This window comes from Candoia aspera, chromosome 3 (assembly GCF_035149785.1).
Source record: "Candoia aspera isolate rCanAsp1 chromosome 3, rCanAsp1.hap2, whole genome shotgun sequence".
Classification (NCBI taxonomy): domain Eukaryota; kingdom Metazoa; phylum Chordata; class Lepidosauria; order Squamata; family Boidae; genus Candoia; species Candoia aspera.
In genome coordinates this window covers 57,960,176-57,984,293 of record NC_086155.1, presented here as the reverse complement: position 1 = coordinate 57,984,293, position 24,118 = coordinate 57,960,176, and the positions used below count along the sequence as shown (strand labels likewise).

The window sequence follows — 24,118 nt, the reverse complement described above, 5'->3', positions numbered from 1 at the left end:
GAACAGCATTTCATTCTGTTATACATAGGGTCTCCATGAGTTGTAAACGATTTGACTGCAACTAACAACAACAACAAAAGGGATTGATTTTTGAAAATTGTTGTATATCCTTGCTGTTAAAAGTGGGAAGTCACCTCTTTTTGTAACTTTGAAAATTTTTTCTCGTGTTTCTACATTTTTTTAGTTTTTTTCTTTACAAAGAAGTTTTTTGTTTTTCTGTAGCTTTTATCTTTGCTTATACTTAATAAAATTCTTATTAAAAATAATAATAATAGGAAAGGGGAAGACCCATCATGACCCAGCATGTTGAAATAAAAATATTTGCAAGCAAAAATAATATATATTAAATAAGTAACAACTGTTCTCTTACAATGTCCCAAATCAGCTACCCAAGGCAACTTTCATCTCTTTCCCTATGCACGCTGAAATTTATCCTTACTATTTTTTTCCTGCCCCAACCTGTAAGGACGGAGAATCCAAGAGCAATAGCTAATTGCAATTGGATGCTCCAGCCTTACACAGGATCATTAAAGAACGGAATGTAAGGGACAAAGGAATGACAAGGGGGTGGGGGGAGAAACACGCTGGCCGGCACGAAAGCAGAGGAGCAATCAGAGAAGCAATTGACACATCGAGGCAAGACGAATGGAAGAAGCGCTGGCGCCAGCGGAGGCAAGGCAGAAGAGAAGAAATTCAATCCAAAACAAAATTGAATCCCAAGAGAAAGAAACAGTGGGCGGGATGAAAAGGGGGAAAGGGAAGGATCTGGGGGAAAGGAAGTTATTCGTGGCTTTGGTAGAGCGTGATGCAAGTCTGAATTAAAGAACTGCACATATCCCTCGTGGCTTGTGTTGGAAGTTTCTGAGTTCGGACTTTAAAGATCGTGAGCCTCACACAACCCTCACTTCACACCCTTAAAAATAAGTTGTTAAAAAACGGTCTGGAAGCCCTAACTCTTCAGGCCAGCCCTAAGGAAAGGGTCTGTAAGTAGAAGATCTTCAATCTTTACCTTATTTGATAGAGGAACAGAAGAGGGCAAGAAGGAATGACTTTAAATTAATTAATCATTATAAATGTTGGGTGGCATGTGAATCAAGCTATTGGGTTCAGCCCTGAAGCAGTGAATGAATATCATGGTTTGATTGGAGAAGATTTCTTGATATGTCTATTTTAAAAGTATGGATGATTAAAATGTTCCTGGATCCAAAAGTACAGGGGTAGACAGCCATTTTATTGTTCCATAAAACTAGTACATTTATAAAATAGATTACATGTTGATAATTAAAATGAGCTACAGTTCTGAAACCTCAACATCTTAAATATCTAACAAACATGGACTTTGCAAAAATTTAGTTCAAAACATTTGAGACTATAATTAACATATAAATATGTTAAATAATAAAACAAAAATGAACTACCATAGTTTAGTAATTATTTAAATCACCAAAAATCCCAACATACTGAACAATAGTATGTAATATGGAAAGCATAGTTAATTATAATAGAGTAGATTATGCTATTGCATAAGATTAAACAGCAATACTGTATCTAGGTAGAATGTCTTAATTAGCTCACAATTCAACATGTGAAATTAAGTCAGTTTTCTTTTTTAATTAGTTTCTGATGTGGTAGATGTTTATACTTAAAAACAAAAACAAAAACAAAGGCAGTTGCTAAACTAAAAGCCAAATGGGAAAGTGCTTTCTGAGCAGATAGGCAAAATACAAAGCAAATGAATGAAAAATGAGCTAATAGGAACCGGACTACACTTTCCTTCAAACTTGGTGCCCACACGGTAAGCAAAATCTAACAGAATGTAATGGAAAAGTAATACTGTACGTTACTTTATCTTTCAGTTACAAAAATACTTTCTCGGGAAGCCAACAATTATTTTAGAGGCTAACAAACAGAAAGATGCTTCAAGAGAATCCTGAGTTCCTTGCAGAAGGAATTATTGTCCTTCCCATCCTTCAGGAAGAAATGCTAGTAAGAGGGTTTAAGATCCAGGATGTGACTCACCAATCCAGGAAAGCTGGCCTGGGTTGAAAGCAGTGCTCAGTTCAGCAAAAAGGAGCCCTAACAAATTATGCTTCCCTCTAATCATTCATATTGACTCTATTCATAAGAAATGTTAAAATAACTTGGAGAGCATTTTTACCAACTTGAAAAGAGCGTGGATAAAACAAAACCAACTATGAATAAACAGAACATTTAAAAGTCTTCAGGATGGTTTATATTCTCTTTTCATCTAGTCAGACTAGTGCCAGATTTCAGTATGGTGACAAGTGGTCAGTGCTGTAATTGACCCAGACATTTCTCATCAGGAAACCTCAACCTTGGCCTCAAATCCCATAATCACCCCTAAAAAAGTAGAAGTGTCCTGGTACCCTCTTGACTGGGAGTTATGGGCTCTAAAAACAAACACATCTGAAGGGTACTGGTTTGATATGACGGCAACAACCAGGGTAACTAACACCAATTAATACACTGTGGAGTACACATAATTATGGAGCAAGTTAAAGATATAATTCCTCTTATGTTGCTATTGCTCCTGCATCAAAAGGGGTATGTCATGTATCACTTCACCCAAGTTAACGTAGTACAAGTCTCATAAAGCACACAGAGGGAAGAACTCTCTATAAGCCATCTCAAGTTGATCAGTCTGGCCAAGTAGAGTTAACTTTGTATGGAAATGCTTCCCCTGGAGGCCCAAATGCCACCTCTTCTTCTTGTATTTCAGAAAATGTTTAAAACCTTTTTATTTCATCAAGTATTTCGTTCTGTTTGATTGGCTATGGGTACTCATCTATGCACTTATATGCCTAGATATATAGTTAATAAATCAATCAAATAAACAAACACATGGGAAGAAAAGATTCCTCTTTGAATTTACCCCCATCCTAAATAGCCATAGGTGCATCAGTGGGGGAAGATTTCAATTTAAGAAGAATTCAGATATATTATTTTATTTCTGTCTATATTTTTACTTGTCCATTTTCTCAATCTCAGCTGTTGCCTCTAAGGAAATATTTCCAAAGTAGTCCGACTGGCAATTCTCCAACTTTTTTACTGGATAAGCCACAGCTGTTGTAGAAGTAGGAAAGAAAATAATTTCTGTAATCCATTTCTGGAACAGAAAATGTAATGCAATTCAGCTGATGATTATTGTTTCCTTAATTACATTTGTTCAGTATTTTAATGCAACTTTCTATTTCAATTTTATTCTTTTGATTCCAAGCATATTCTGTGACTAATTTTGTTGTCTCTTATACATAATAAGAATTGCGTACACAATCCTAAGTAGTCAAAATGTAAAATCTTAGCTGAGCTGATATTTGGTTGGTTGAATTTATGCTGAATTTAAACCCCTTTCCAGCCCACAAAAGAAGTTTGATTCCTTTGGAGTTCTTGCTGGCTTCAGTTGTTGAAATACACTGTAGGTACCTCCATAATCTGGCAGGAGATGGGGTATATCCTTTCTCTGCCCCATTTTTTGGGGGGCTGTTCTGCCATTTTAATGTTCTACTGGGCAGATTTCTTTTCCATCAGATTGTAGAATCAACTGGCAAAAAGTGATTTCAAGGAAGTCAGGCAGGACATCACAGCAGTTCTTGATGGCACACAGCCATGGGATATCCTCCTTGCAGAAAGTAAAAAACAACAGCCAGAAAAGGGCTTGATATTAAAAACCAGAATTCTTTGGACTTCCAGGGGGGACATGGCAGACTGAAGAGCTGTGCCTGCTGACAATGCAGCAGTTTTTTTCGGGCTCAGGCAGGTTTTTCCTTGCTGTTATAAGTTGGCAGTCACCTCTTTTTGTAGCTTTTTGCAACTTTGAAATTTTTTTCTCTTGTGTTTCAACACATTTTTAGTTTTTTTTTTCTTTGTAGTTTTTTGTTTTTCTGTAGCTTTTATCTTTGCTTGAAACTTAATAAAATTCTTATAAAAAAACCAAGAATTCTTTGAAATAAAAGTACTGACTAACTGTAAGGCAGCTGCCATCCTCCATCAGGATACAGTAGTTGGTTTGCTTCTCAGAGGAAGCCTCTATTACTCATCAGGTATCAAACTCTGCATGCAAAAATGCCAAGGTAACTCTGCACCTGGCTGTGCTCTTAAGATTTCCAGCAGCAGCCCCTCAGCTGGCAAGCTGCAAAGGGAAGACCAGTGGAAAAGAGGTTGTGAACGATTTAGAAATTAGCTACCCTCTGGCAGATTGCAGACTTGGCTGTTTCAGAGATGGCCTTCCAATCCCAGCTACTTCTGGTGCCAGCAAGCGAGGATTAAACACCCAATTTGCTGCTTAATACAGATGGATTTTAGCCTCATGCAGCTGAACAGCTGCCAAGGAAAAAACAAGCAAACCAACCAACCATAGTCTCAAACACAATGAAAATGTGTCTGACTCCTAACTCACCAATAGAGTATAATTTCATCCTTGGGGATCCCAGATTTTCATATACAAATTGTATTTGTTTAAGCAAGGCTTGCTCTGCTATAAGTCAGAGGTGACCTTCTCAATAAACAGGAAAAACTGTGAAAGAGTTAAGAGGAACACATCACAACACGCTGGCTGGAATTCATGGAAATTGTAGTCTGACCATCTCAATGTCTCCAGGGTGAATAAAACTGACTTCACCTATTCTCAGCTGCTCAAACATAAAATAAATTCTGGGACATGCTATATACATAAAACTTCCATACTTCCCTTCAGAAGGTCACAGCAATATACAGATACAGCCTTAACTGGAACTGGAGATTCTCAACGTAAGTTCCTTTAAGGATTTCAGACAAAAGACTGAAACATCTGTGTTCTTCTCCCAAGTTCTGGCATAATGTAGAAGGTTTTGGTCTTAATTGTATAATTCTGTAGGCATATTTTTCACAGTTGTATTTCCAAGTTTGCCTGCCAAGTCCCCTAAAATATCTGACACAATATTTTCCTCTGTGTTCTGGCTCATTCAGCTGGGATTTGTATCTCTGACATTTTGGGGTTCTTCCTGTCCATGCCCAAGCACTGGCACTGACATCAAGAAAAGGAGAAGCCACTCAGAAGATTTAACTATAATAAGCTTCAACCACATTTTTGAGTAAGAACTAAAGTAAGAATCATATCACTTGACTAAATTCTGTCTACTTTACAGCTTTATTCTCTTTTCAGAATATATATCAAGTTACATCTTACAGATATATATTTATTTTATTTCCAGTATTTCCACACCATTATGATTACCCATCTCTAGGTAGTTTACAAATCAAATCATGCAAATAAATACAATAAACATAACTCTAATTAAAAGAAACAAAACACTGATCAGAGAGGAAGCAAAACATAGTTTTTAGTTTCTAAAAGTCCTCTCAGAAAAGCCATATTTTCACAGCTTTCCAAAAGCTAAGACAAAGCTAAACAAACCAGATTATGTTAGATTAGCCTAGATGCTCCTAATATATAGAATAGTTGAAATCTGCATGTGTGTTGGTGGGGGGGGAGAAGTGACATCACATGCATCATATATCATAGCACAAATGATACAATGACATAACTGTGCCATAATTCTCATCCTGTGCACAATGGCATCATGAAGCACATGCCATCATTTTGACATCATTGTGGCTTCTCCTGGATTCACGTTAATGAATAATTTCTTTATGCCACATTGTTCCATTTTCCTCACACACCTGAATTATGCAATTTGGACAAAAAATGTATTCCTTTCTTTTAACGGAGTGGCAGTTGACAAGCTTTTGATGACCAGAAACCACACATTTGTTTTAGGTGAAGGAAGACTGAGAATGAATGGCTACAATACAAAGTGGACAGGCACCTTTGCATATGTAGGTGGGGCCAGCATTGAGGGCACCTTTTTCCTGGTTTAGGTGGGAGAAGTTTCTGCATTAACTGTTTTAATTTATTTTAAGGGTTGCATTGCATTTTCAAATGCAATTCGATCACCCCACCCCGGCAACTGATGGACCCAGCTGGGTTCCAAAGGGAACTGGGGGTTATCCCTGAGGTTCTGCTGCACGGTCCTGCTGAGGCATTGGCTGCTGCCTGGAATAGGAAGGCGGCTGAGGCCTTAGACAGGATTGCACCCATGTGACCTCTCTTGGCCCACTGCTCCCACCACGGAAGGGTTGAGGGAGCTGGAAAGGATCAAGAGACATCCAGAGTGCTGCTGGAGGAAGACGAGGGACAAATCCAATCGAACATGAGCTAGAGATGCTATTAAGGCCTACTTCGTGGTAGTAAGAGTGGCAAAATGCCAGTATTTCTCCGCTTGCTTCCGCACAGTGCCCCCAGCAGCCCTGCTTAGAGTTACCTGGACCCTCCTGGATAAGCGGGGTTCAGAGGTTTACCTCCAGGGCTGTGCAGATAAATTTGCTGGGCATCTAGTGGATAAACTCTCTTGGATTCATTCTCAGTTGGAGGCCAAGTGTGCTGCAGGTCCTTTGGAGATGCCTGGGGAGTGGACTTACCCTGTTATCTGGGAAGTTTGATCCTGTTGGACCCAAGGAAGTGGATAGGGTCACTTTGTGAGCTCAGCCACCTGTATATTAGATCTATGCCCTTCCTAGCTGATCAAAGCTGCCTGAGAGGTGACATGTGGGTGGGTTCTAGTGTTGGTTAATTCATCCTTGGAGGAGGGGGCATTCCTGTCACCTTTTAAAGAGACGCTGGTTCACCCTATCCTCAAGAAGCCATCACTGGACCCCACCGTCCTGGACAATTTTCATCCAGTCTCTCACCTTCCCTTTCTAGGGAAGGTGATAGAGAAGGTGGTTGCACTGCAACTCCAGAGGATCCTGGATGAAAAGGATTATCTGGACCACTTCCAGTTAAGTTTGAGGCCCGGATATGGGACAGAAACAGCATTGGTCACGCTTTTAGATGATCTCTGGCAAGAGCAGGATGGGGGCAGCACATCCATCCTGGCTCTTCTTGATATCCGTGCGCCCTTCAATGCCATCAACCATGGTATCCTTTTGGGTCAGCATCTGGAGTTGGGGGTGGGTGGCACAGTTTTGCACCGGTTCACTCCTTCATCCAAGACCTGTCCCAATCAGTGTTGATAGAAAGCGAGGTCTGACCCACGGCCTCTGCTCTGTGGGGTGCCTCAGGATTCATTGCTCTCTGCTCCTTTTTAACATCTACATGTAGCTGCTGGGTGAGATCATCCATCACCACAGGATGAGGTATCATTAGTATGCTGATATACCCAATTCTACATCTCTGTCCCGGGTGAACTTAAGTGATGCTATGGATGTTCTTTCGCGGTGCCTGAAGGCTGTGGGGAACTGGATGGGGAACATGTTTCAGCTGATGGGGTTGCACTGCCCCAGATGGACCTGGTGAGCAATTGGGGGTTCTCCTGGACTCACGACTCCTGCTTAAGGAGCAGGTAGCAGCAGTGGCTAGGAGGGCCTTTGCTCAACTTCATGTTGTACACCAGTGGCACCCTTTCCTGGATTGGGAAGCCCTTCTCTCAGTCACGCACACCCTGGTCATCTCCCGTATGGACTACTGCAATGCACTCTACATGGGGCTACTCTTGAAAAGTATCCTGAAGCTGCAGCTGGTGCAGAATGCGGCGGCACAGGCAATTATGGGCACCTCTAGGGCTGCACATGTAACACCTCTGCTGTGCAGGCTGCATTGGGTGCCGGTGTGCTTCCGGGTCCAATTCAGGGTGTTGGTTATGACCTTTAAAGCCCTTAATGGCATGGGGCCAGGTTACCTAAGGAACTATCTCATCCCAACCACATTGACCCATCCCACCTGGTCTGGCAGGAAGGCCATGTTATGGACCCCGCTGGCTAAAGAATTCCAACTGGTGGGGCCGAGTAGAGCCTCTTCTGCCATTGCCCCTGCCCTGTGGGACATCTTGCCCCCTGAGGTGAGGTTAGCCCCCACTCTTCTGGCCTTCAGGAAGTGTCTCAAGACATGGTTCTGCCAACTAGCTTGGGGATCCAAGAGTGATAGGCAGACCTGGGGGTGATTGGAGGCTTAAAGTCGCTCTCTCTGCCTTTTAGTTTTCCTCTTTTATCTTCCTCTATTTTTTGTATTTTTATAAGGCTTTTTTATGACTTTTTATCTGTAAGCGCCGCCAGAGTCACTTTTATTGTGAGATGGGAAGTGCATAAATTTAATATTAAAAAATCATATAGTAAGTCTGAAAATGTACATTCAAATCCAACAGGAATGTGTTCAAGCGTTGTCATACAGTAGACTATTACAAAAGTTATACAAACAACTTTTTTTAATGAAAGAATGAGAGAGCAAAAGAGAGATGGAACAAAAGAAGTTGAAGCTGTTTGAAAATTACATTAAAATTATGGGGGAAAACAGCACTATCAGTGAGGTGAGACAGGAGGGCCCACTCTGTACACTTGCAGAGTCAATTGTCCTCTGGCTCTTCTTCAACCAGAAGTGTTTCCATTAGTGGTCAGGAAGCATTTTTATAACGCAGTAAGAATTTCTGCCTGAATGCACCTTTTTCCATATACCCCCTACATCAGGGGAGTACAAGCTGGGCTCTACAGGCAACTCATGGCTCTTACACAAAATTTGGCAGCAAAATTATCCATTTTCAGCAGCATAATTTTGCAGGATTGCTTTGTTCAAAAATATGAATCTAAGTTGCTGTTCACTGTCATTCAATATGTCCTTTCACTAAACTGCATAATTGCCACACAATTACCATGTAATTACAATACAATAAAAAGAGTCAGATCATTTGGTTTCTTTTAATTGTGCTTTCTTTAAAACTGTTTAAGTTCTCCTTCATCACATGTGTTAGACAGTCCCCCAAATGCTTTACGAGAAGTGAAGAAAGAAGGAAATCAACCAAACAAAATGAAAGGATTTCAAAACTTCAAAGTATGTGCTGAGAATCACTAAAATGGTATCGTACCAGAAATAACTTTATACTCTGGAAGACTAGGCAGTACGCTTCAAAACATTTGCTGTCTGGAGAATCTCTCTCCCAGGATAGCAAAAAGTGCAATTTACAAATACGTTTCTCCTGAGCATACAACAAACAGCCTATGATTTTACCCCTGCTGCCAAAGAATCGTTCTAATTCCCCCTACCCCTGATTACTAATAAAATAAAATTTAACTTACACATTTCTATGCCTGAATCTACAGGCATTTAGTGTTATTAATTCCATAATACAATTCTGTGTTTATTTGAAAGCAAGTCCCTTCTGTGTTCACTTACTCCATGCAAAGTGTGCCTGCCTTCCATCTTGGGTTCACCAGCCATCAATTCTGTCCCTATAGCAAAGGGCACAGCAGAATGTGTTTTGTATCTTTTTGTACAGTGAAACTAGCTACTTAGAGTATTACATTTCTCTGCAATTCTTCTTGCAATTTCAGCAATTTTAACCGCTCAGCTGGAGGAGTTGCAAAGTAGGTTTTCTGTTCTTCTGAGTATTTATCTTTCACTTCAATAATATCCCGATAGCTCCAGTCTTGCCAGTGGAAATTGAATTTCTCCAGCAGCTCTATTCTTTTTTCTTCTGTTGGCACACAATCAATAGGGCTTTTCTGCAGCAAGAAGGGCACCTTGATATCTGGGAAAAGCAGAAGACCCCGGATTGCAAACCAACCTCCATAAGAGGGGTGAATGCAAACACCATAGATCTTCTGAAGTGAAAGGAAACAGGTTTAAAACATGGATTTAAAGATAAGCAACACTCAAATCCTATGGAGAAAAAAGACAAATGCTGACTGGGTACATGCATCACAGTAATCCCTGGGTTGCTAAATACATCACAATAGCTGGGTTCACACAACACCTTATGCCTAAACTAAATAAACTACATTAAATAGACATATGGCCCCAATTTGCTTTTTTTCAAGAGGTAACTGTGGACCTTTAGTAACAAGCTTTGGCCTGGAGTTTTCCACTGCAATCATATTTCAAATCCTTACACCTGTGGAAACTTTCCTTTAAGTTACTTTGGAAATAGCTTTGAACAAAGTTGAAAACTAATTGTGAGAGGTATTCAGTTCCATGGCTTATATACACATTCCTTTTGTCCCATTATTACGTACAGTGAAACAGGATTGGCAAGAAGGCTTTTGAAATAATATAAAAGAATAGCCCACTATTTTCAACTCTTTGGAAAAATGAAGCAATTAAATTAGGCACCTATTTGTCAGCAGTATAACTGGCTATTCACAGAGTAGGTTACTAATTTATTGTCCAATCCTATGAATAGGGTGCTAGGAATATTAACTTGGAAGTATGTCCACTGAATTCAGTGGGATTCATCCCAAGCAAGAATATGCACAAATTGTTACAGCAGGAGTGTGGCAAATTTATCAGACCAACAGTCATATTTACTCTGGGGGAGAACATCAGGGACTACTTGTCAAGTGGGGACAGAGACACCCCTATTCTCCCAGCCATTATTCAAGTCTCAGCCATTATACACGTGTGCACCACAATACAATACGCAGTCAGAAATAAACTTCACTAAGTTCATTGCTTCTTACTCCCAGATTAGTGAGCACATGATTGCATCCATAAAGTATTTGATCATGAGTATTGTTTAACCTTAGATTTCATGTATAATTTTTTTAATGATACATATATTTAATTACTTGATCCTGGCTTCCTGTCAAAAAACTGAGGGCAAGTATCTAAAATGCTTAATGGCTACGTTGTTTCCCTACAAGAAAAGCAGAACATATGCTTTGGAATTAAACTTTGCTACTTGTTTAAGATATGAAACAGCCAGGTGCAGAATAGTACTGAACATCGGCTTTCAAAAACAGAAATAATCTAGAGGCTGGCTTTCAGCTATTTGCCTCATAAGATTGATAATGTAAACACATATCTAATCTGACCACCACTAGTGTGGGGATATATAAAGTAAGTGTTCTATTATCAAGCTATACTCCCCCTCTACCCTGTCAAATCCTCTAGGACAGCTTAGTAATTATCTGCCACATATAATGAACAAGCCCCTCTGTATTTTCATTCTTAACAAATCAAATCATAAAATCAAGACTAGTCATGCCTGCCTGTATTCCATATACAGATATGTATACAGACATCAATAGGAAAGAATTTGAATTCCATATTTAAAAAAAATAACAAATCTAAAGTTATTTTCAAAAGCAATGGGGTGAGGTATAGAATGAAGTTGTACTTAGTTGTATGCTACGATTTAACAGTGATAAGTTTTTAATGTTGAATATACTTGCTGGGGATAAAGGAGCAAGTTTCTTCTTCCCCTCTTTTTTTCTTCCCCTCTTTTTTTCTTTTTTTGGGGGGAATTTTTTTTCCTGCACTTTAATATTTTTTTCTTTTCTTTTTTCAGTGTATTTTTGTATTAAGTTCTTGTATGAGTTTTATCTGTTTAATATAGTTATAATAAAATTATTGGGAAAAAGTAGTTATTTTCAAAAGCAATTTTTAAAATAAAGTAATTTATGAAACATTACAAAGTGCTGAGAAAAAAAAATCAAATTTTGGAAGCAATATGTGCTGAAACCTCAAAATATCATCAGATCCTAGGCAGCAGCCATTATTCACAATGAATGTTGGAGATTTTTTATTTCTTCTCACACACCAATCCTTGTCAAAATATTTGAAAAACCTAACAAAACCCATTGTACTAAAGAAAAATAATTATATTACATTTATCTCCAATTTCATAATCTGTCCAAGAGAAGAAAGCGAAAGGTCTTGGGCTAAACCATGGAACTGAGGATGTATACACAAGGTGTAAGTGCAAGCTTGATAATAACACAAGTGGAATGGAAGAGAAAATCAGGTACAGAATCTGCAAAATATACTTGATTCTCCTGAATTGATAAAATCAGAATTGACCCATCAGTCCTCAATGAAAAAACTCTCCTGCTCCTGCCAATCTGCTTACTTTTTCTCCCCAGGAATCTTGATGTACATCTTTTCTCTGGTAGAAGTATGCAGCACCAGCCACATGTGCTGCTGTTTGGGCCAGGAATTTGGGCTTCCGGTTAGGCAGGATCTCATAATCATACATGATATCCACCTGCTGGTCAGCAAGACTCTGGAAAGAAGAGTTTCCATTAGAAGTGAACTTGCATTGTAAAGGAATAGTGACTGCAGATACATGTAGAAATGTAAGAAACATCTCTACAAATTCCTGCCTCTTCTAAGGTATGAGATGGTGGCAAAGAAGTTACAACTTCTTACAATGAAAAGATCTGAAGCACACAGCGTTGTATTCTCTCAGGTATTGTTGATTTTAATCTTGGGATTCTGAAAATTATTTCATCAATTCCTTTAAGAAATTCATAGGTCTTTTCATGTGCAAAAGAAGCAAGACTTTCAATAAGTGGCTTATAAACAATCCTAAAGTAAAAAAGTGTCTCCACAAAGGCTTATTTATTTTTTGTTTGCATACATATTAAAACTGAGGCAGCTGACTGATAACAATTTGAATTAATATTTTAAACACTGGAAAGTGGAGAAACAAGAAAAACTACTCTGAAGGGTCAAATTTGTTGGTAATTACCTTTGTACAGCACTGACTTAACTACAGCCAAGCAGAGTATCACTCTATCACAAAGTCCATCTGGGTGGCTGCAAGAGGTAGATTGGAGCAAACGGAAGAAAAGCAAAGAAAATTATCATATGCCAGAGACTTAACAGCCATAATTGCCTCTGCGCATAGAGGCAACCACTCAGCAGGTGTGTGTATAATGGAAAGCATTGTTGTGTTTGCACACCTGTTTGCTTGTCAAGCCATTTTTCAAACAGGAACAGAAGCCACAAAAGGTGAAATCATGTCATGTGATATAAAGGCACCATCCCGATGGAGTGCATCATATGCTCTTGCTTATAAAAGAATCAAATCCATAAACCCTAGGAATTATTTCACTCAATTGCACCAGCATATTGTGAGTTTGGTGCAAAGATAATAACTAAAACAAATGTTTGAGGTAACTATTTGCTCCACAAACAATTTCCTAAGGCAGTGATATACTTGCACAGAAAGATAATTTTCTATGTCCCTTTCTCTTATTATATGGAAAATCGTGTTTGTTGTTATACTTTTGAAGAAAGATGTTTGATTGTGTCTGCTTGTAGATATAATTAAGTAATATTTATTTTTTGTACTGGTTTTTTAATCATCAAAATTTCAAATATTTAGAAAAATTATCCTTCATCTTCAGTCTAAAGTGGCACAGTCCAGAATTAAATCATCTTTGTATAATATAACCACACTGTTCCCTAATCCCAATAAAATTAAAAACCTAACTATGACTGCTACAAACTAAAATACAGTTAGAACTATGAAGGATACACTGTCTCCTTTATTTAGGCTATTAGCAACTAAAATGTACAATAAGGTATGTGCTTCCCTAAAGTATAATGATCTAACGCAGTGTTTTTTTAACCTTGGCCACTTTAAAATGTGTGGACTTCTAGAATTCCCCAGCTAGCTAATCTAATGGAATTACCATATCCATTACTTATTTTCATGGATATACAACAGATCTATCATATCTGGACTGCAAAAATCCAGTTTACGATGAGACAGCAGCAAAGAGATACAGAAAAGCCTGACTCTTTGCTGCCATCCTGTGCTATGATATTGGATTCTTGGGCCTGCTAACTGCTTTGTGTTCTGTACAATGCCAACTATATATTATTTGCTTCTGCCGTATGATATTCTCTCTTTATTCATTCCCACAGCAACAATCTCATATTGCCTTTCAAATTGGTACCTCCTGATATATTGGGCTATAATTCCCTTAATCTCTTGCCAGGTTACCCAGATTGTAGAAGGCTACTGTAAAGAATAGCCAATAGGACTTTCATCACTATAACAAAACAAACATTGTAAAATGCTTCAAGGTCCTTTGCTGACTAATTCTATTCATCCACCTATTTTACTTCCCCAACTCACTTTACAATATGATTGTTTTAAATTAGGACCACATCTAATAGAAGCACAATTAAACAATTAAATAAAGGACAAGAGATGAATAGCATCTAAATAGAAAATTAAAAATAAATAACTGCATTTCACTGGCATGTACATAGTAATACTGTTAACCTTCTATGAAAACAAGCAACTTGGCACTAAAACTGGCCTTCTATAGAATGACTGGAAAGTAGTAAAAGAAATATTTTTGAAAAGAGGCAAAACTTTCAGACCTGTTAACCTAATGTCTATCTTGCCTAGATTTGTGGAAAGCATTACAGTACTAAAACTAGATTATTAAACTAACAAGAAGAAGTTTCCTGAGGAAGAGTCAGGTAATCCCTGCTTTATTAGCTCTTAAAACTATCAACAAATATATATAACAGAATTGGTAAGCTAAGCATAATACTGCATTCCAAAAACTTTGTAATGAAGCAATTGAATTAAAGATTCCATTGCTAAATTTAGCAGTCATGTTATTTGGGTCTCTAGTGGATCAGAAACATTTTTTTCTTCAACATTAGAACCTGAACTCAACTAACCATGACAACATTTTTAGGACAAATATAAACAAGAAAATGTTGGCATGTAAGGACAAGAATTGTATTCATTTATTAGATTTATATTACTCTTCATCCAGGAGTTTTGGTGGCATATATCATGTTCCTCATTTCTAGTTTTTCTCATAGCAGCAACCATATGTGGTAGAGAGGGCTGAGAGAAATGAGTGGCCCAAAGTCACCTAGTGAGATTATGTGGCTAGGAATGGACTTGAACCTTGGTCTTTCTACTCTACACCATCATACCCCACTAGCTCTCAGAAGAGTTGGCAGTAGCTGCTGGCTTACAATAGATATGGATACAACTCATAAATGTGTTCATCTGTTGATATTAGCAATACTGGTTAAATGAAATTTTAATCATATTAGCTGACATACAAAACTATGGTATCCTTGGCCACAGTTTCATGAATAAGCCACAATTGGCCAGACTCATACATAATGTTAAGCCATGCACTAGAGATCAGCAACATAGCTCCTATAGGAGTGGAATAGAATAAAAGTCCGTAAGATTGCTTTTGTTATTTATTGGGGCAGAACATTATGGTTTGGGTCAGAAAAGGTGTTGCCAAACTATGCCAACATTATGTTTATATGCCAAAACCATGAGTTTGCCTTTGAATAAATGCAAATAATAGGCCTTATTTGTGTGCATCCTGGAAGCAAATGGCTATCTACTGTTAGAAATAGGATACTGGATTATGATGGAGTCTTACCATAATCCATCAGGTCTGTTTTTGTATTTGTAACAGAGAAGTGACAAAAGGGAGCAATGTATTAAAATGTCTTACCTCCCTAACCAGCAAGAGGTGATAAGAAATGCATTGATCCACTGGATCATGAATCTTCTTCAGCAGCTGTTTCTTCAGGAAGGGTTTGAATGCCTTGTCAAACATGGCAGGAATGCTAAGTACTACAAACGCCAGAGTATTATCAGAGTACTGCAAATGCAAACCTGGAGGAAGGACCTCATTGTACCATCCTACCTTCAGGAGAGAAAAAAAAGGCTATTAGAATAGGAAAACTGGCCTCTAAGAATAGATGGGACAGCTGAGTCTGAATGCAGGAAATTTCATAGAAAAAAGTAGCAGTAACATTATTATTTTTTTTACAATTGAAAGATTCAGATGTCTTCATTCCATAATCTGGTGCTTTGGGATGTGTTGAAAAAAAAAAGGCCAGACAAGCACACAGAAAGTTAACAACAGCTGCATACTTTTCCCAAGTTTCAGCTTTCTATCTTTCAAGGTCTGAACAGGCAGAAAGGGTAGAAACAGAAATGGGAAGCTGGTTTGTATATCAGATTTATTTGTTAGGCTAGTATTAGGACAAGTTATGCAAAATAAAGTAGGGGGGGAAATCCAAGTAAAACAGTAATCATCTCTCAACTTAATAAGCCAAGATAAGATTTTAGCAGGATCACTGCAACTCCTTCTGATGCATCTGTATGAATGAACCAAACAGCTTACTTTTTTTCAGCCTGGGAAACTATGGTTGTCAGTTTTAGGAAAAGTGAGTTTAAATCAACTTTATATCATGATTTCACAATGCAACTGAAAACACAAATACAAGAAATGAAATTGAAGATGTTTAAACTTTGATTTCTAGTACTAATTGATTTGCTGCAAAACTGGAATTAATTTAGAGTTCACAACCCACCCTCTGATTTGAGTTAATGACATAGCATCTCTGCTCCTTGTGATGTCATAAGGGATGTGAACAGCAGCAAGCAAGAATCTTGGGACCTTCACTAAACCATGTGTTTCACACTGAAAAATGAGGAACTAAAAGGCAGACCAAGCACTTGGGGTCATGAGCAGGGGATCACAAGACGAGTTTTAAGTGCTACTTGGAGGCAGGTAATAGTGTTCTAAATCAGATGGCAACCTGACACTTATTTACTCAAATAGGTCTGACTGCAATTTTGCGTGCATTTTGGCATAAAATGTTTAAAATATGCAGATTTCCTATAATGTCTAATTTGAACACAGTATATTGTAGCTTAGTTGGTGAGAAATGAGTTGGGAAGAGAAACTGGAAATGGTTCTGCTTGCTTCATTCACACGCACCTTTTTTGTTGTGAAAATTCTTATCACCTACAACCTCTTTTTACATGACTGGGTTCATTCACATAGTTCTAACATATCTAATTTGACTCCAAGTCATAGTATATCATTCAAGCACAGAAAAGTGGGCTAATTGGGTAACCCATGAATAGAGAGATCACTAGTCAGTGATGGTATCTTGCTTTTGTTCTCCCTTCTCTAAATCTAAATGAGGATTAACTGATTTAATGGCCTTTGTAACACTGAACGTACAAGCCTATCTTTAAATTGTGCTGTCCTAGAAACTCTAGGATGAGCCACTTATCCTAGTAGCTGTTGAAACTTTGCCAACATAAGCAATTTTATTCAGGCAAAATGTCAGAGGTATGCTGACATAAGATAGGCTGAATTCACACAACACTCTAAATTACAATGTGGTTGGCTAGTTTGTGGTTAAGTGTTTGTGTAAACACCCAGTGGGATTGGCTAGTTTACAGTGTATTAATTAACCATGGGTAAGCATGTTAAGTAAACCAAACTATAAACTAACTACATGGGCTGGGTTCACACAAGACACTAGGCTAGTGTGTGTTCACTGAGTCATGCAAAGCCAGGGGATTGGACTAATTCAGCACAAATTGTGTGAATGTAACTTGAACATTCCCTCCTTCTGTGCCTACACTGTCAGAATAAAACATAGGATTTGGGCTAATTTTAATCAAATCATACGAGGACATAAACTTTTGCTATGAAACTCCTTGCTTAACTGACAGATCATACTGAATAGGGTTTTATCTCTTTTCTCTTGTTCTACACGCTTAAAACAAACAAGTTCAGACTTAGAAAAAAGGTACTTCATATGCTGATTTTGTTTGCACGACTTAGCTGCAAAACAGCTAATGACATTTTAGCTTGACAAGTTTTATGTACCCAAGCTTGAGCTACTACCTTATAGCTGAATGTCATGCAAACCTAGCAATTGGGCAGAGTAAATTATTATTAATTATGGGTAAGCATGTTGTGAAAATACAGCTCAAAGTGGAAGACCCTGTACAACACTCTGACCAAGAGAATAGAGCAGACTGCTAATGCTTCTTTTTCCAGAAACCATACTCTACCACTGATTCCTTGCATCAGGATTCCACAAACAAATGAACAGGATTCTTCAGTTGAAGATACAAGGAGAAAACACGCTACACAAGTAACTTAGACTAGAGAAAACCCATCTTTCAGAATTTGTTTCAGATGTCCCTCTCATTTCCCCCCAGGCCTTGCACTCAATGGAAACTGTAGGTTGAGTAAACCCTCAAGGGCAACTAGCAGTGTTTCCCAGAATGGACGACAGAATGGCATAATTCACATATGCTAAGCCTTAGTTTGCTTGACAATGGTTTATTTACTAAACCTCATTTGCCTAAATTTGTACAGCACACTAAATCATAAACTCTGACTTAGAAGCCATAGCAGCAAGATTCACACAACATGCTAAAGCAAAGTGAAACAAATCTCATTATAGATTAGTGTAATGTGTGAATTCAGCCAATAAATATGCATGTAGTTAGTATGGGGATACCAAGTCATCTTGTATGCCTCCCGAAGAATCTGTATAACAACCAAGTAGCAACAGTAAGAACAGACCACGGAACAACGAACTGGTTTAAGATTGGGAAAGGAGTACGGCGGGGTTGTATACTCTCACCCTACCTATTCAACTTGTACGCAGAACACATCATGCAACATGCTGGGCTTGAGGAATCCAAGGCTGGAGTTAAAATCGCTGGAGGAAACATTAACAATCTCAGATATGCAGATGATACCACTTTGATGGCTGAAAGCAAAGAGGAACTGAGGAGCCTTATGATGAAGGTGCAAGAAGAAAGTGCAAAAGCTGGCTTGCAGCTAAACCTCAAAAAAACCAAGATTATGGCAACCAGCCTGATTGATAACTACAAATAGAGGGAGAAAATGTAGAAGCAGTGAAAGACTTCGTATTTCTAGGTGCAAAGATTACTGCAGATGCTGACTGCAGTCAGGAAATCAGAAGACGCTTAATCCTTGGAAGAAGAGCAATGACAAATCTCGATGAAATAGTTAAGAGCAGAGACATCACACTGACAACAAAGGTCTGCATTGTTAAAGCAATGGTGTTCCCCGTAGTAACATATGGCTGCGAGAGCTGGACCATAAGGAAGGCTGAGAGAAGGAAGATCGATGCTTTGGAACTGTGGTGTTGGAGGAAAATTCTGAGAGTGCCTTGGACTGCAAGAAGATCAAACCAGTCCATCCTCCAGGAAATAAAGCCAGACTGTTCACTTGAGGGAATGATATTAAAGGCAAAACTGAAATACTTTGGCCACATAATGAGAAGACAGGACACCCTGGAGAAGATGCTGATGCTAGGGAGAGTGGAGGGCAAAAGGAAGAGGGGCCGACCAAGGGCAAGGTGGATGGATGATATTCTAGAGGTGACGGACTCGTCCCTGGGGGATCTGGGGGTGTTGACAACCAACAGGAAGCTCTGGCGTGGGCTGGTCCATGAAGTCATGAAGAGTCGGAAGCGACTGAACAAATAAACAACAAAGAGAAGTAGGGCTGCAAATGGTGCTACTGCTAGCCAAACATGCATGCCTTTTTGATTTCCAGGATCACAGATGGATACATGGAACATTACAAATAGCTACTACCCACAGAGATCATCACAAAGCCCTAGAGTGGAGGGGTAAGTACCTTTTTTGTGATTATACTATACACTACTATATATTAATCACTTGTTCATAAACATCTCCTGTGCATCTAGGCCTTGGGAAACAAACTTCCTGTAGTTTGGTGCTGTATTTTTTCTTTTTCTGGCCTATAATGGAAAACAAATTTTTCTGAGTGGGTGGAGGCTCATCCTTCAGAGGTAGTTCAAGAGTACAGTGCTAGGAGACAGAGGCATAATGAAGTCATTTCCCTCCCTATTTTAGCTAAAGCAATGGAGAAAATAATGCTACCCAGAATAGGTATTCTGCTGCTAATTTTCAGTGGCATGATTTGTGGAAACTCTGGGGATCACAACCTGAATGCCAGGGGCAACATGCAGCCCAAGGGCTACCCAGCCCTGATCAAATGCTAGGGTCCATATATTGCTATCGCTGAACTAAATGTTAGTTACTGCTTTGTCTTTCTTGGCTGTCTAATAGGTGCTGAGGTGAGGTTATTCCTCATGCCCTGTGTGCAATACGTATGGACTACAGTTCAAGCTGAAACCCTGACCATTATGATTCCAGCTATTCTTCGATGGGGTTGCCACCCTTCTTGGCCCATCAGGACTCCTGCAATTTTGCAAAGTCCTCCACAAATAATTACATAAACAGGGGAAACTGTATCTAACAAGAGAGTTCAGCAATTGGATTCAGCATCCCATTATTCTGTTGTAATACTTTCAAATGCACAGAAATTGTTTGGGGACATAGAGGTTGGCAAGCCTATTAATGTGTGCTGGTTCCACAAACTGATCTCTGATACTGTTCAATAAAAGCTTGGGTATAGCAATTGATTCATTGTTAATCTGTGTTAGTTGATGGGGTCCTACCTACCATCATATGATTCTGGCTTATTCGAGTCTTGAACTCTAAATGGAATCTCAAAAGACTTCCCATTACAAGGACTCATCATCATGTCACTTGAGCTCCAGTGAGAGTAATGATGCTCATTCCTGTTACCACTTCTGTGATGGACCATGCAATCTGGTGTCAGAAAAACTGCATAAAGGTACTATGGTCTGCTGAGGCAAGAACTGGTAGGCCCAGGAAACCAAGGAGATTGAGCATGCATTTGAGTAAATAAAAGCTCTAAGAGATTATTTAAGTGATGCAAGAGGGCATGGTTGAGTTTATAAATTGCACTAAGCCATAATATAATTTATTTAGTTTTGACTTAGCATGTTGTATTAAGTTTACAAATCACTGATTTAGGATAATGTGAATCCAGCTATTGTGGCTTATTTAACAAACCACAGTATAGTACACTATGTGAACCATAATAGATGAATGTTAAGTATTCTGTGTGGGAGAGATGGGCAGTGATAAAAATATAATAAATAAAAAATTCTCTTGTTTGGTGAGAAATCACCACTTCATACAATCATACTGGGTTTGGCATCTATGGCTGGTATGATGTGCCCATCATGTATTTTCCTTTCTACAGCCTTCCTCCATCATACTGTATGTGCAGGATGGATCTTTATTCTGCCTTTTTTCTTTTGTCTCTAATATAACTATTTCTGTCCAGGTTTGACTTTAGGCAAGTTTGTTGAATTTGACTTTTCTGACAGTTTCCATACTCAAGCTACCATTGCCTATTTCTTTCCTAGTGGACCATCCAATAAAATAATTAGCACTGGTTCCTGGAAGAGTGTTATATATTTTTATGACTAGCTCATGGTTCAATGGGAAGCCAGCTTCTGTAAAAGAATTTAAATGTATGTTTACAGGGATCACTGCAGCCTCTCATTTTGGTGGCCTCTGCCTCATAAAAAACATTGTTACATAGAGACTATGACTATATGCGTACTTGATGTACTGTACATTAGTTGCATAGTGGGGCCTAGTAATATGAAGACAATTCTCCACTGCCATGCACCTATTGGTGTCACTCATGCCTGATTCATGTGGGTATGTCAGGATACTACTCAGGTTTGATGGGAGTCAGCCACAGGCATAAGGGTAGAAGTGGTGGGGTTTCTATACTCTGTGCCCTGGCATTTGCACTGCTATTTATTGTTTCTGTTCAGCTAAGCCAAAATGTCATATAATTACTTCATATTGGCACTGGCTGACAACTGCTGTGGCAAGATAATAGGGTTGCCTTGCTGACTTTGAAACAGTAAAGTTCTACAGAACTAACATCACATTCCTATTGTTTGCAATACTTAAAATACTTGGCACAATTTGCTGTTAGCAGAACTTGTCTGAAACGTTGGATCCCCTAAATAATGAGGGAAAGATTTCTCATATTTGGTAGTTTATAAATTAATTTGGTTGGAAAAATATATATTTGGCATGTTAGAAAATGCAAATGAAATACCTTCCCTTTAAACCAGAAATAGGAAACATCTCTAATTCAGTATATGTCTTTCAGCTCTTCAAACGTTAGAAGACAGCTAGAGACAGCAATCTGTTATACTGAGGTTACTGTGTATGCAATTTTCCTTTGAGTGCCCAGATTAGAATCCTTTCATAATCTCCAGCACTGCTGGTACCTCAGCAGACCATGAGGGGATTGTGTCCTATATCTTTCTCTCACCTCTATACTATTCCTTCTGCAAGAGCTATATTTTAATAGGGTGGCTTGCATAAAGACTTTAAAAAAGCATGGAAATCTAGGCACTAAGATGGGACTTTTTCCTCCTGTAAGTTAATGTTTAAATTATGGGTAGGACCCACCCCACCTATTTGCAAGTGATTTACCTCCTTAGCATCAGTGTTTAACTTTCAAGTCGATGGTACTTGACATTCATTTCCATATAATTTATTGTTGCCCATATTCCCAAGTTTATAACAATTTGTATTTCCTTTTAACACCACAATTTTGATAGTTCTTCAGAAAGCTGCTTCTATCAGCTGTTCATACTATCACTTCACACATCATATTGAGCAATGGTTGGCTTAATCATATTTATGTTAGGTTATTTTGAGTTCACATTCTACACTACACCATAAACCAGAAGTCCACAACCTGGGGCCTCAGAGCAACCTAAGGCCCTGCAAAGACTTTGTTGCAGTCCCCAGTTATCTCCAGAAGTTGTTACTAAATTATCATTGTTAATGTGACAGGAAGGAAAAATGATTAACCACATGACTGGATGCAATATGCCACCCCAAAGCCCTTGGGTTCATCCCTATCATAGATCCTGTATTAAAGCTTATTTGACACAACACACTAGATCAAAACCAGACAAACTACATTGGGGCTTAGTGTCTTTTATGAACCTGATCTATATAATATTCAGAATAAGTGATGTTTTCTTCAGAGCATTATAAAATTTTATGTGCATCCTAAGGAAAAAAAAACTGATTTACAAATCACAGCAGATGGCCTGGACAGCCCTGATCAAGCCACATTGTGGTTCAGCATGATGTGTAAACCAGAATGCTACTGACAAATGCAATCCAAAGAGACAGTAACAACAGTAAGCAATTGAGATTTTTGTGCACAACCTAAGCAACAGGATTCCTTTACATATAAAAAGGATGCTGGATTGCCAAGGAGCACTTGAAATCAACAGTTCACTGGTTTTCACAAGTTACTCTGTATCTTGCTCAGTGGATCTTTCAATGGAACAAAAAATTTGTAAAAAAAACATAGTTGAGCTATTGATTCAGAAGAATAAAGAAGTGACATAAAGTTGGTGATATTACAGGAAAGATCAGAAAAAGTAAGACTGAAAAATGTAAGTAGCAGCAATTAAAATTAATTACATCTTTGTAATGAACTGGAGAAAAATTGACACAGGAATCATTTGTTCACAGATGAAGCAGTAACTTAACAATTCGATCTATTTATCTATTATTTCCACCATTCTCACACAACAGCATTAATTTCTACAATTCCCTAATATCTCACCTAAAAATAACAAAATTATGCTACAGCAAAATGTTTTGGTACAGCATATATTGTTTCTACAAATAATATTAAAAAGCGTGCTTGAGTCTTGCCTATATGACATATGAATGCCAATATGTGTAATTTAAATATATCCAACATGTAGAAAAGTACAAAAAATAAACAGTAATAAATTAGTAATAATTAAAAAATGATTTTATATAGGGAACAGCAGCCCCACCAAAAGCATAGTAATATTGCATTACAGCATAAAGTAAACAAAATGCTCCTATTCAGTGTGGGACCAGCACATGAACTAATCAGATAAAACAGCCCCACCCCCTCTTTATATATATATATATCATACAAGGATAGTTATCCCATAACATTATAATCACTGTATTACATCAGGGAAAGGAAACCCTCTAGATAGTATAGGAGGAGAGCTGCGTTGGGCTATAGTGGCAAAAAAATCAGAACAGAAGTCTGGTAGCACTTTTTCCGACTAATACATGTTCGTGAGCTACAACTTACGCCTTTCTGCGTGAGAATTGCCCACGCTACAACTATAGAGCTGACCAGCTGCGTACAATAAAAAGTATATATTTATATTCCTCCTTAACTAAGCGCTCTACTCCCCGAGATGCATGCGGTACCTTAAATGGATAAATCTCAAAGCCCAGATTTTCCAGGTGATCTCGGATCCTCTTTTCCAGATGGACCACCAGTAACTCCATGATGCTCGAACGCGAAGTACTATGGGAAATGTAGTTTTCGCGGAAAGCCCTCGCCCACATGCCCGGCGTGGCAAGAGGTGTAAAGCGCTCGGGGACAACTGCCGGCGATGCCTTCGTTGGCCTTCCTACGAGTATCCCGCGACTGGCTACAAGAGAATTCTTGGGTGTCCGCCTGGATATCCACGATTGCGGCCCCGCCAGCAACGTTCCCGCTCAGTGTAATCAACAGGACACACAGACTTTCCAGTCCAGAAGCCTCC

At 38.7% G+C, this 24,118-nt stretch overlaps 1 protein-coding gene across 1 annotated transcript; it reads right to left on the bottom strand.

Moving 5' to 3' along the window:
• Positions 1 to 8,904: 8,904 nt before the first annotated feature.
• On the bottom strand, positions 8,905 to 23,900 carry MMACHC (metabolism of cobalamin associated C). Its single transcript, XM_063297819.1, has 4 exons — positions 23,778 to 23,900; positions 15,283 to 15,477; positions 11,895 to 12,047; positions 8,905 to 9,648 (listed from the first exon to the last, which is right to left on the bottom strand). The coding sequence occupies exons 1-4, from the start codon at positions 23,856 to 23,858 to the stop codon at positions 9,337 to 9,339; spliced, it is 741 nt and encodes a 246-aa protein (XP_063153889.1). The 5' UTR covers positions 23,859 to 23,900; the 3' UTR covers positions 8,905 to 9,336.
• Positions 23,901 to 24,118: the final 218 nt, after the last annotated feature.

What these genes read in the sequence shown, in the direction of transcription:
- MMACHC (XM_063297819.1), bottom strand. Translation starts at nt 23,858, where the DNA reads ATGGAGTTACTGGTGGTCCATCTGGAAAAGAGGATCCGAGATCACCTG. An exon ending in ACCTCTTGCTGGTTAGGGAG is followed by an intron (nt 12,048 to 15,282) that starts GTAAGACATTTT and finishes TCTTCTTTCCAG; the next exon opens with AGTCTTGCTGACCAGCAGGT. An exon ending in AAGATTCCTGGGGAGAAAAA is followed by an intron (nt 9,649 to 11,894) that starts GTAAGCAGATTG and finishes CTTTCACTTCAG; the next exon opens with AAGATCTATGGTGTTTGCAT.